Source organism: Alosa alosa, chromosome 4 (assembly GCF_017589495.1).
Source record: "Alosa alosa isolate M-15738 ecotype Scorff River chromosome 4, AALO_Geno_1.1, whole genome shotgun sequence".
In the NCBI taxonomy this organism is placed as follows: Eukaryota; Metazoa; Chordata; class Actinopteri; order Clupeiformes; family Clupeidae; genus Alosa; species Alosa alosa.
This window is the reverse complement of record NC_063192.1, coordinates 12,858,782-12,871,202: the sequence shown is the minus strand read 5'-3', so window position 1 is coordinate 12,871,202 and position 12,421 is coordinate 12,858,782. Positions and strand designations below refer to the sequence as shown.

Below are 12,421 nucleotides of genomic sequence, written 5' to 3'. Positions count from 1 at the left end.
ATTGACATAGCTGGCACAAGACTGCTAAACTCAGTGCTGATGGAGTACACTTGGAAAAACTGTGTGTGTGTGTGTGTGTGTGTGTGAGAGAGAGAGACGCAGTGTTGTGTTTGAGTGTTTGTGGACCTGCATTGTGTATGGACTGGTGGGAGACAAAGTTGCCATGGGAGTATTTGTACACAGATCTGGCTTATGTTTTCTCCCTGCGGCAGAGAGAGTGGCGAGGCAGCATGTCTCCACTGAAAGGCTCTTTGGAGGGAAGGGTGAACACGGAGGGCGGAGCAGAGAAGAGTGAACTAGAGGACTGCTGCTTCGCACAGATAGAGCTGGCAAGGCCTAACAGGTCTCCTGCTGAGAAGCAAACAGTATATTTATGACACAACACGGCTATGGCAGCCCTGCAAGCAGGCCAGTGTCTGTCATTACTGCGTCAGTTTAACGTCCCGAGATTGAGTTTGCGGTCGGCAGCTGGCATTCCTTTGCACTCAAGGGCAACATGCCGCTGGCTCGTGACCGAAGACCTGGACAAATGAGATGCGGTTCACCGTGAAGTTTGAAAGAAGTTGAGCCGTCGTCGTGACGACCAAAAGCTGAAACCCTCAGAAATGGGAACGGATCAGCATTTACGCAGTTATGTTTCTTGGGTCGATCATGCATGCCATGTTTGTAGTACTTTGTGTTTTGTGGGAATTGAACCCATGATGTACTGTATGTCATAACTACTGAGTTGCTGTAGCTTAAAATAACAGTGAAAAAGTCCTTTGATTACTGCCTCGATGTTTTGCACTTTATCAGGCATCACACAGTAGCTCAGTCTCCTTTACCACACAAGGGCCATGTAATCGCTGCAGGCCCATGGAACACAAACTGTCTGTTCCTTAAAACTTCAACAATGTATTTCTGCACTGTCCGTCACTGCCAGAAGAATGCTTACTTCTCATTTATGTCCTTGGCTTGATTTCATCTTAAAGCCTTAAGGGTATTTTGGGAGGATTTTCCCAGATTTGTCCAAGCACCCCCTGCCTTTATTTCAGTCCCAATCTGGACAGATGGTGAGCTAATAGCTCGCTGAGAGCCGCTTCAGTGAAGAGTCTTCACTACAAGGTTACTCTTCTTAGCTCTTGATTTCCGAAGGCCTGGTAAAAACATAAACATTATTTAACTCCTCTCTCCCTCTTGCAGATTGAATTCAATGCTGTGGTTTTCATGCACTGCCAAAATCAATGTGGAGACGATGTGAAAACGATATTTCCCCTCTGTATTCAGGTCCATATGTGCTGGATAATAAAAAAATAATAAATAATATTCTTCAAGGAAAATAAACTTTTTGAGGCTGTTAGAACACTTTACCAGTTGGCCTTTGTCATGTCCAGTTGATTATTTCAAGGTGTAGTTCAGACCAATAAATTCAGATGGAGTTACTGCTTATTGTTGATAAGTGACATTTAAAAATATAATATGACAATCACAAAAAATGGTATGGCCTTATGTGTTGCAGCTTGCAATAAGTTAATCTGATCATCCTGTTACATGTTGCTTAAACTCCACTGTCTACATTATAGAAACAATCCAGACACACAAAAGCCTGCCCATTATTTATTTGTTCCATAAGAATTTGAAATAGTGCATTGATGGTATTGTGGGAAACTTAAAAACTATTGTAATCATTGTAATCATGTTGGATAAATTACTAGAATCGTGGACTATGTGAGATGCATTATTTGTCCGATATCATTTTCACAGTTCTTCTTTTTCCAGAGGAGGCGCGGCTGAGTTGACCATGAGTGGAGGGGTCAATATGAAGACGATGCCGAGGGCCCAGGCTGGTTCTGGTATCCCTCTCCCCCGTAGCAAGCTCCCCTCACCGAAGCCTGAGCCCAAGAACCCTATCAGGGGCCTGCCTCGACCCAGCACCCAAATCCCTGCCAACGCTCGTGCCACCACAACCACCAGCTCCTCCAGCAGCAGCAGCAGCAGTAGCAGCTCCTCCTCGAAGGACCTCTTGAGGGACACAACCTTGAGGAACCAGCATCTGCTGCTCAGGAGGGGCTTGCCTGCTCCCCGGGTGTCCTCCAAGGCGCAGGTCAAGCCCCAGGGGGTACGCTCAGCGTTCAGCAGTCCCCAAGTGCGCCGAAAGGAAGCACCACGCTCTAAAGACACCCTGGACATGTGCAGAGGAGCGGACAACCTCCAGTACTCGAGGTCAAACGACAACCAGAACTTCCTCTGCGGCAACCTGAGACCTCAGTCCATGAAGACAGACAATATCCCCAACCTGAACTCCTGTGACCTTCCCTGCGTCCTTGACGAGGGCAACAACGGCTCGACATCAAACGGCAGCGACATGACTTTTCCATCTTACAGATCGAACAATGACAACCTCCGGCACGCTCCGGATGCTTCCTCCACCGCCGCTGCCCCCACCGCCGCCCTGTGCTCAGTCTCCCCTGAGGTGGAAGAACATTCTGGTTCGAAGAAGAAGAGAATGCGTCTGAGGCAGAGTGCTTCCAGCAGCTTCTCGGACGAGGAGATGTACACTCCAGAGGACCTGAGCCCCGCCGGCCCCATACTTGAGACCCCAGTCACGGAGACCCCGGTCCTGGAGATCCACACCCCGGCCCTGTCCACCCCTCTCCAGGAGGATCCCCGCAGTGTTGACCTCCTGAGAGGAAAGCAGAATGCAAGAGTAAATATGGCCACTGTCCCTCCATTCAGATACAGGTAAGTGCTTGTGAACTTTCCCACTGTCCTCTGGTGAGCCTTTCCTCTGCATTTAACAAAATTATCACTGTAGACTGCTTTTTAAGTTTGTTTTCAGAAAGAAGGGGAACAAATGTAGGAATTATCACAGCTTCTTCTGGTACAAAAGCATTTGTATTCATACGTTGCCTGTAAACTAAATTACCCCCAAATTATCCAGAGAAAAACACGTTTATTTCCTCTTTGCCAGGATACCATTATTCCCCTGTCATAAAATTAGCCCACTTATTTTTGAAAGGTGGTCCTAATTTTTTCTATTATGTTTGCCTGGATTCGCGCCTCGGCTGTATTGTTCATTGTGCGTCCTCTCGCGGCCTTGTCTCTTTCTGCTCTGTATCCCTCAAACATTGGATCAGTCATGCGGGCCAATTTGAGCACTGGTTTTTAAAGTAGCACCACTCACCATGGCTGGCGGGGTCTCGGAGTAGGCGGCTGGGCGGGCGGGAGGAATAAAAGCTTCCTCTTGCCCAGAGCCGGCCAGATTACATGCTCTGATGACTGGGCAGCATGGGCCTGTGGGCAGTGGGTACGTCAGGCCAGGGCTTTTTGAGAAGGACCTCGCCTCGCCGTGCCAATTTGAGAGTGCTCAAGCAAATCAGACATTTATTGTCAGATGATGTCCAAAAGACGAATGGTGTGGAAATGTCTATGCCCAAATGCCACATTGAAGATGTTTTATTTTTATGCCATATCTGCTAATTGCCATTTTTAGATAGTTCAACAGTATAAGACAAATAGTGTCCCTACTTAGACAGTTGCCAATATGATGACCTCATACCCTGTGTCCTTTTTGACCCAGGCTGCAGATTCAGGAGGAAATCTCATCTTTGGAGGATTTCAGTGACTCCTCAGACTCGATTGAAGTTTGCTGTGAGGACCTGTCAACCGGTAAGTCAAGCTGTCTTATTTGTCCCACATATTAGTGTGTTCAAGTACGGGTTCAGTGCTTCACTGCCAGGCCTGTCCTCAATTCATAAGACAGTTTCACTTTTGATCATAGTCCAAAACACATACCAGAAACGTGTTTGACTGCCTGGGATGGAGACTGAGGTGACAGCATTTCTTTATAAGAGTCTCGATTGAACACGAGACATGGACAGCACAGATGAGCGTCAGCCCACTTCCAATTTGTCCTGTTTCTGCTCCTGCACTGCCTGCGGCGCTGCTGCTGCTGCTTAGCCTTGGACAGATAGGCAGAGATGAAAAGGAGTTGCTTCTCCTCCCCGGCCCTGTCCTTCAGCCGAAGGAGAATGATGCCGTCACAATGGAGCAATCAGGCCAAAACCCAACCGATGCTTGGCCAACAGAACCCGGCCTGACCCCTGTGGTGAGGCTGTGGTGTGGGCTCTTAAGACGGACACAGACGTGACGTTAGACAGCCACCAGCGCAGGACTTAAGAAGTTATCTCGCCATGAATTTCCTCTTTGATGTGTTTTGCGAGTAAAACTACACAGGCCACAAACTCCAGAGTATATCAGTCTCTTTGAAGAAGGCTCGTTGTAGAAGAGGCAGGCTTTTTGGGGTGCTTGAAAAGGGTTAGGGCAGTTTTAGATTTTAAACAGAAACTCTGTTTTAGATTTTAAATGGGCCTGCAATTCCCTTAAACTTTATTTATTTATTTTTTATCTTTTTATGTACTCATGTTGATCAAGCCATCAGAAGAAAAAAACAACAACATTAAAAGTAGATTAGGAATATTCAAATCGTATAGTTTTGGATGTTTTGAGTATCTTCCTGACCTACAAAGCTAGATGTCCTCGTTTATATAGCACTTAGATAAAACACTCCTCATGCAAACATTATTTTAACTGTTTTATTTGTCACTTGTGATTTTTGATCCATATTAGCCATATTTTGTTACTTGTATACAACCCATCCTCCACACAGTGCTGCCTTTACATGTAGTGGACAAAATGTACAAATATTTAAATCCAAAAGTAAATATAGCTTGTTTACAAAACAAACAGTAAATATCAAGAATACAGTGGTTTACTGGTTTTTTAGCACTCCCCCCATGGGCTGGCCCTTTTGCAGCCATGTGGTCTGCTCCTGACTAAGATGTGAAGGACTGAATGTCACATACTGTATCCCTGTTGCCTGGAAGATTGCAGGGTGCGTCTTGGGGATTTTTTCGCCGGCTTGCATGTTTTGTCAAACTGACGTCAGAAGCAATCATACTGAGTGCAGAACTCATTGTTTTTCAGTGCTTGAGATTGGAATGTGAGGTTACACTTTCACAGTTGGGTTCGAAGATATATCACAGATCCACACAGCTTTGCATTCTGGCCTGAAGTCAGACAGTCTGGAAATCGGCATCGTACGGTGTGAGATCCCTGGTTCCTTTCTAAGTGTTTCCACTGAAAACTCTCACCCAGGGTGTGAAGGCTGATGTTGTAACTTTTTTGAGTTGAGAGGAAAGGGGAACCAAAAATCAGACAGTTCTTTTGAAACAGACGATCACATTTAGATCTTGTTACCTCTAGTGCAATAAAAAACACCCACTGAATTCCCACCAACTCCCTTGCGTAATATAAATGTTTGTCATCCAGTACAATTTCATGCATATTCCAAACTGTTTAACAAATACAATCATTTACGGTGTTCTGTTGAATTTTGTGGACATTAACCCTTATCAATGCAAGCCCAGAACAATCTAGATCTATGTTGTTTAACCATTTATATTCAACACTCTGATCAGCTATGGATGTGATCACATAGTATTGCATTCAGATGTATGTCTGTGGCTATAAAAGTACAGTAAATCAAAAATGTATAAAAGAACCTTTTCCTGACTGGGTGGATAACTTGAGGTAACCTCAGACTAACTTGCGTCTCTGTTGGTGAGCCGCTCCACCGGTCAGTATAAATGTGTTCTTTAATATACTGCCAAGCCTACGCCAGCGCCCAGCCATCAAGGTGGGCATTCTTAATAACTAACAAAAACCCCACAGTGCCAACTGCGGAGTTTAAACTTGGCATGAAGAGCTCCTGATTGCGCTTTCAATTAGACAAGTCGTTTTGGACTATGCTGACCTCCCCAGCGCTCCCTCTCTCCCCAGAGGAATGAGAGCATATGTCTGGGTCGCCAAATTCAGAGCATTCAGGGCATTTGAGAGCCATAGACAGATGCGGGCCAACAAGAGATGTGTGATTTGATCTGCAGATCGTCTTTCGTCTGTCACAGGGGTGGGTCTTACACACACACACACACACACACACACACACACACACACACACACACACACACACACACACACATTCTCTCTCTCTCTCCCTGCTGGTGCGACTCAAGGGCCCACTTTAGAGGGTCTCTCAGTGCAGGGCTGTGGATGCATTGATTAATGACTTCATGTTCTGCAGACAGCATTTAAAGGGAAATGGACTAGAACCCCTGAGTCTCACTCCAGCATTCCACAGTTGTTCTCTCTGCACCCAATGCCACATTGACCCCCAGTCAGTCACAGTCAGTCTACACTGATTCTCTTTAATTGATCCCACCAAAAATGCTGTATTACTTAATAAAAATACAATGGACACTGGACTTTAAGTATTAGACAACAGAAGTTCTTCAGTTTTGTGCCACTTGACCTATAGAGATCAAAGGAAGCTAAATACAACACTGGTAAGCTGTCTTTTGTTGAAAAGTCAAGAAAACTCATTTAAAGTCAGACCTCAAAACAGCTGAAGCAGAACAATAGGATTTATCCTCCAAATCCCTGTACCTGTTGTGCACATGAATTAATCTTGTTAACTAAAAACCTTTACAAATAAGGGAGAGATTCTCTCTTTTCTAAAGGATGGTTTTATCTGTGAATTTGAGCCTTTGGTAGACATTAAATGTGCTGCAATGCATGATGGGAGTTCATGGGATACTTTCTAACAATTTCAAAGGGATTGTTGTAAAGATAGCTGCTGTTTATCATTAAGTATTTTCAGACTTGGATGTATTCTCCATAATTTCAAAACATCTGCCATTTTCTCAGTCTTTCTTGTGAAACACTGGCACCCCTGAGGCAAATCAGAGATAAATAATAAAAGTTCCTGGAAGTTTGCTCTATGTGATTTCACCATGAATCACCAAGGATACCCCTGTGAGGATCACCCACACAGACACACACACTCTCTCTCACACACAAACATAGTCACACACACACATACAGACACACTCACACATATGCACACAGACCCACACAAATGTACACACACACACACACACACACACACACACACACACACACACAGGCACACACACACACACACACACACACACACAGGCACACACACACATGCACACATACCACACACACACACACATACACACACTTTTGGCATTTGAACATATGGAACTAAGGCATGTCAGACCCGCAAGCTAGCTGTTGATTTGCACAATTGTAAATACCATAAAGCTTCATTTGGCAGACAAATGTGTAAAGCCTATGTAGGACTGTAATTCTGTTCTTGCTAGGCCTGTAAAGAGGATGTTGTCGTGCTTCCAGTGCACGAGATGCCAAGCCAATGGGAACTTTCAGCGAATGCATCTGTCCAGAAAATTCCCAGACATCAGGGAATCAGTCTTGTTTTGCTCAGTCTGTTGTTGTGACTGCATTCCTTCTCCACCCGTTTAAAACCACACTATTTTGTGAGCCTCTTTTTGAGTGTCTTTCTAAGTTTGATCAAAATCAATATCCTTTTATAACAAACAATCTGGACACCGATTTTTTACACAATTCTGTAATGTAATATCACTCCAACAGTGTATTCCCACATGATTCCACAGCGTGCAGCATTAGTTTCTGATTTCAGAATCACAACCATAACCACAGTCACAATCAGATTCAGATTTTCAATCATTTGATTATTTGGTCGAGGAAGTTAGTACACACAAGGAGTTTGGTTTTGGATGAGGCTGTCACTTGCAGACAATAGGAACAAAATGATTCATACCCCTGGCAAATATTGATTTAATGTTTTAATGTTTTCAGATTTTCTCTTGACCAATATGTTTGTTCTGACTGAAAATTACACTGCCACAGGGCTAAAGGTTGTAAGACAATGTGGTAGAAACATGGAATTCAAAAAATGTTTTTTAATCTTTTTTAACATTTTTATGAAAAATGCCATGTCCAAAATTATGCATACCGGTACCCTTTTTAAATAATCAATGGAAACATCTTTATTTGCATTCACAGCTAGCTCTCAAAAAGGTTCTTATGATACCTACTTGTCTTACCGTCTTATCTTACAACCTTTAGCCATGTGTCTCAGTCAGAACAAACCTATTGGTCAAGAGAAAAACATTAAATCAAGATATGAACATATGAATAATTTTGTTCCTAACTGTAGACAATATACAATATGCAATATAGACCATACACAGTAATACAACACACTATACAAAATGCAGACACATACAAAATGCCTCATCTAGCAACATGTTCACCTTCAGCATCTATAAAGGCCATTGGTGTAATTACGGCTGGTCTCCTGCGGTCGCGCACTTCCTCATTGCAGTCAGTGAAAGTTAATTGGCCTGTGGGAAGGCCCCCAAGAAACCAGGGGAACAGAGAGATGGGCCCAGTCATGTGTGTAACCTCTCAGTGGGTGGTGGGCTGCCCCTATGCTCTCGTTGTCACAGCCAGGCGGAGGAGGATGAGGAGCCCAGCTTGGGGAAGAGTACACCGCATCTCTCGGAATTAATGACCCACTTCTCTCCCTTTATTATATACATGCACAAACACACACACACACACACACACACACACACACACACACACACACACACATTTTTCTATTTTTCTGTTAATCTTTCTCTATTATGTTGGTGCCATTGCCTTTTGAGCTTCTCTCTCTTTCTCTCCCTCTCTCTCTTGCATCCTCACTCTTTGTTTGTCTGTCTCTGTCTCTCTCTCTCTCTCTGTGTGTGTGTGTGTGTTTGTGTGTGTGTGTGTGTTTGTGGTGCATTCCACAGTGCACATCCAAGCATTGAAAAGGAACATCTTCATCTCTCAGTCATGCCCTTCTATAGCCCTGACCCCCAGGTAATTACAGGGCAAAAGGCATGACCTTCTGTCACAGTGCTTGGCGTAGGGATGTCATGCGAAAGACAAGCAAAACAGTGATTAAATGAAAACAGTAAATCCTAAGAGGGCCAGATGTACGTACACATACACCGCAGATTGCGAACGCTGTCAGACCCAAGTTTCCGTCGTATTTATCAATCGTTCAATCCTTAGTGTAAACTGCGCCTTTCTCTGCCTTTCTCCACCCATAAACGCAATTTACGAACGTCCACAACTGAATGGCAGAGCCTACATACAAGCACAGTTGAATGAAGTTAACTGATGACCTTTAAAAAGAATCAAACGTTTAGCGATCATGAAATAATACCATACATGATAAGATGTAAACAAGCAGGGAGATAATGAAGATCAGTAGTTCTACTCAAACTTGTGCACGTAGGCTATGGAAGATTGGTCAAATCTAGCAAGTAGGAAAGTTTAAGTGAATGACGTGAAAGTGAAAGTAAGACATTCGAAAGGCCAACGAAAGTTGAGGTTGGTAGTTGGTAGTACAAATACTTTCACAAAAACTGGTGCTCTAAATAGCGATTCTGTTGTCTTTGAAAGGTTCTATTATTGACGCATTGAACTGCAATTTGGATTAACACCTGCTTTTACAGGGCGGAAGTATTTAGGCGCAAAATAGATTTGCGCTTTCAGGAGTCTTTGAACATACCGCGGAATACATAACTAGGCGCTCTTTACTTTTCCCCTCCCATGTTTTTACGCTAAACTCCCACTTTCCCCTGGATCCTCCCATGAATGCAAATGCATGACATGACAAACGCAATCTGCCACTTTCAGCTCCGGCGACAGGCAGTTTGCGCTTTTACATCATTGCGGCCTGTTTGTACCTCGCAATGATTTTACACGCACATTGCGAAACAAATACGCCTGAAGTGGGCACAAAAGCGTTAGTACATCTGGCCCTCAGTCTAACTGCCTAACATACCAGTGAGCCTAAAATTGCTGTAATCTTCTTGCTGTGAATGACCGGTGTACTGCTGTCTTATTGTAACAAAATACATAGGTGATGCCCAAGAATGTGAACAGAGGCAGCTCAGGGATAGGTAGTAAAGAACCAAGTTAAGATTCTTTGACATAACCAGCTAAGCCAAATATGTGCTAAAAAACAGCTAGATAATACCTTACTGACTAGTCCTATTGAAGTATAGAAGAAAACAGTGCACTCTTTTATTTAAAATTCTCTGCAATCTTACAGATAAATGGCTGTGTATGAGAAGAATGTGTTTCAATCCATTCTTGATTGTGTGGCAGAGTGTTTTATTTTTAAGTATACTGTTTATTATCAGAAACATCCACCTACGTAATTGTGGTTTGAAATCAAAAGGCTGGACCAAATACTAGGCAAGAAAAAGAAGCCAGTTCATTTTGAAAGGCATAAAATGAGTTTAATCACATGACACATTTTATAAATGCAGTCATTCATCCACCTTTATTTGTGAAGAATAAAGCCTTTCATTTGAATGGTAAGTAGGGCTAAATAAAAAGTAATAGCTGTTAGCTAATTTGTATTCCCCTCTTGTGAGGTGAAGAGATTTGAATCACATTAAAAAAGGCATGAAGGTATCCTGTACAGGACCTATTTTAGGTGAATAGCTAGATGAGTCAGTGGTCAGTTGGTTTGAATTGTTTGAACCGTCTGACCTGATATGGCTCACCCTTCATCAGTGGTGAATCAGGCCAAGTCTGATTCTGCTGGATCATCTGTGGAATCAACAGGATATCCTTTCTCATGGTCTATATTATTATTCCTGTTTGGGGAAACTGATTCATGGTTGACTGCAAAAAGCTGCACTGAGCTGGTTGTAGACTTATAACAAGAGAAAGGATATCCTTTTGTAGTCACAGCTTCCGTTTTTCTTCTTTTTTTTGGGGGGGGGGGGCTTTTTGTCCTTTTTTGAGCCTCTTTTGAGTCATGCTTGGGTGGGGCATCAAACTGACTTCTAGACAGGGGCCGGGGGCAGGGCGGTTGTTATTTCAAGCAAAGAAGGAGTATAGATTCTTTGATGTTTTGTAGTCATACATATTACATATGATTTTCCCTTCAAAAACAGCATATTTCCTCAAGGGAATATACAATGCTATGGTAGAGTGTATGTTTTACTAAATTGCACATTCTACTAAGTGTTCATTTGAAGTGCACAGAATGCATTGCCTTGATAACACCCTCTGTTTAGACATATATATATATGTGTATGTATATGTATATGCATATCACTATGTAACATATCTTGTAAGCATACCTCTGCTGCACTCACATGCTCTGTATTTCCGTGTACTATTGACTTGACCTGTGCCTGTGTGGGTTTAAAGTGTGAGCAGATTTGTGAGTATAGCTTAATTACCAGGAACCAGCGATGATACGGTTAAGAAATGCATATGAGCTGTATGATGTATATGTTTGTTTTTTTCACAGTGAATATATTTCTCACTGTGATTCATAGGTCAAGCACTCTTATTGTCAATCGCTCCGTTGACTATGTTTTGCGTAAGCACGTAATCATTTTTGGGGTCATTTAGTCATTTGGCCTGTTCATGCATTCGGTTTCCCGGGTGATTTACTGATGAGTCAACGTCAGTGCCCAGTGAAAGTCAGCAGTGTTACGCACGCCGGCAACCTGTGGTCAGTCTTGCTCCCGACCTTAGGTAGCTGGAGCCACGGCGACGAGGAGCGTGTGAACAAATAAGCAACTGTTTACGCCTCAGACTCCCCCCCACCCCCCACCCCGAAACAAAAACAGCCTTGTATGGTATCCTTGCAGCGGTTTATGTGCTGTGAAGCATTAATATCTCCGTTGGGAGGCATAGAACTTGGAATTAAGAACTAAGAACTAACACGTCGAGTGAGATCTGTGCTGCACCGCTTCAACTTCTAAATTCTGGGAAAAGACTAGACGAGGCAGCAACATACAAATGTAAAAGTTAGGACTTGAAGCCCAGGCCTGAGTTGTTTGCTCGCTTTTCTGTCTCTGCTCCCTCAGAGTGGATTATTGGATTATACATCAGTGAGGTTTTTAAAGCAGTGCAAGACCTGACAAACCCAGAGCAGAAACCAAAAGTAAGATTTAGATACTTTGTTTGAACCCACTCTGATAAGACTGGCTTAACCATGTCAGAAACATATCATCGCAGTTGTCTTATCCTCTGAGTTGTCATCTTGACAGATACTGACCAATTATATCGGTGTTTTGTTCCAACAGCTTTTGTATCATTAGATACCACTTCAGCCAAAGGCACATCATGTGAATTAGCTGTCATAACATCAAGCTTGATGAGATTTGTCATGATGATTACCTACATCAAAAAACACAAGGCTTATATGGCATTCCATCACCAACAACACCCACAAAATGACTCTTTTATCTGTGTATTGCCAAATTCCTTCCTATACTATCCTTGCATGCAAGTTATCAATGAGTAACTATTCTTAGGAAGCCCTCATTTATACTCCTGGCTGAAAGGACTTTGTTAAATGGTTTCCTTCTACCATTAACCATGCAACAATGGGCATACAGTTTAGACAGGGAGCAAATACCTTGTTAATGATCAGTAAACTCGACTGAAGCGACTGACCTCA

General features: G+C 43.1%; 1 protein-coding gene across 5 annotated transcripts in view; it reads left to right on the top strand.

Moving 5' to 3' along the window:
* Positions 1–12,421, top strand: part of nav1a (neuron navigator 1a) — a 106,198-nt gene that overhangs the window by 14,836 nt on the left and 78,941 nt on the right. For all 5 annotated transcript variants that reach the window (XM_048242004.1, XM_048242008.1, XM_048242006.1 and 2 more), the window contains 2 exons: positions 1,759–2,721; positions 3,560–3,648. In XM_048242004.1, coding sequence (XP_048097961.1) covers positions 1,781–2,721; positions 3,560–3,648 — 1,030 coding nt within the window. In that variant the 5' untranslated portion in view covers positions 1,759–1,780. The remainder of the gene's footprint in view (positions 1–1,758; positions 2,722–3,559; positions 3,649–12,421) is intronic.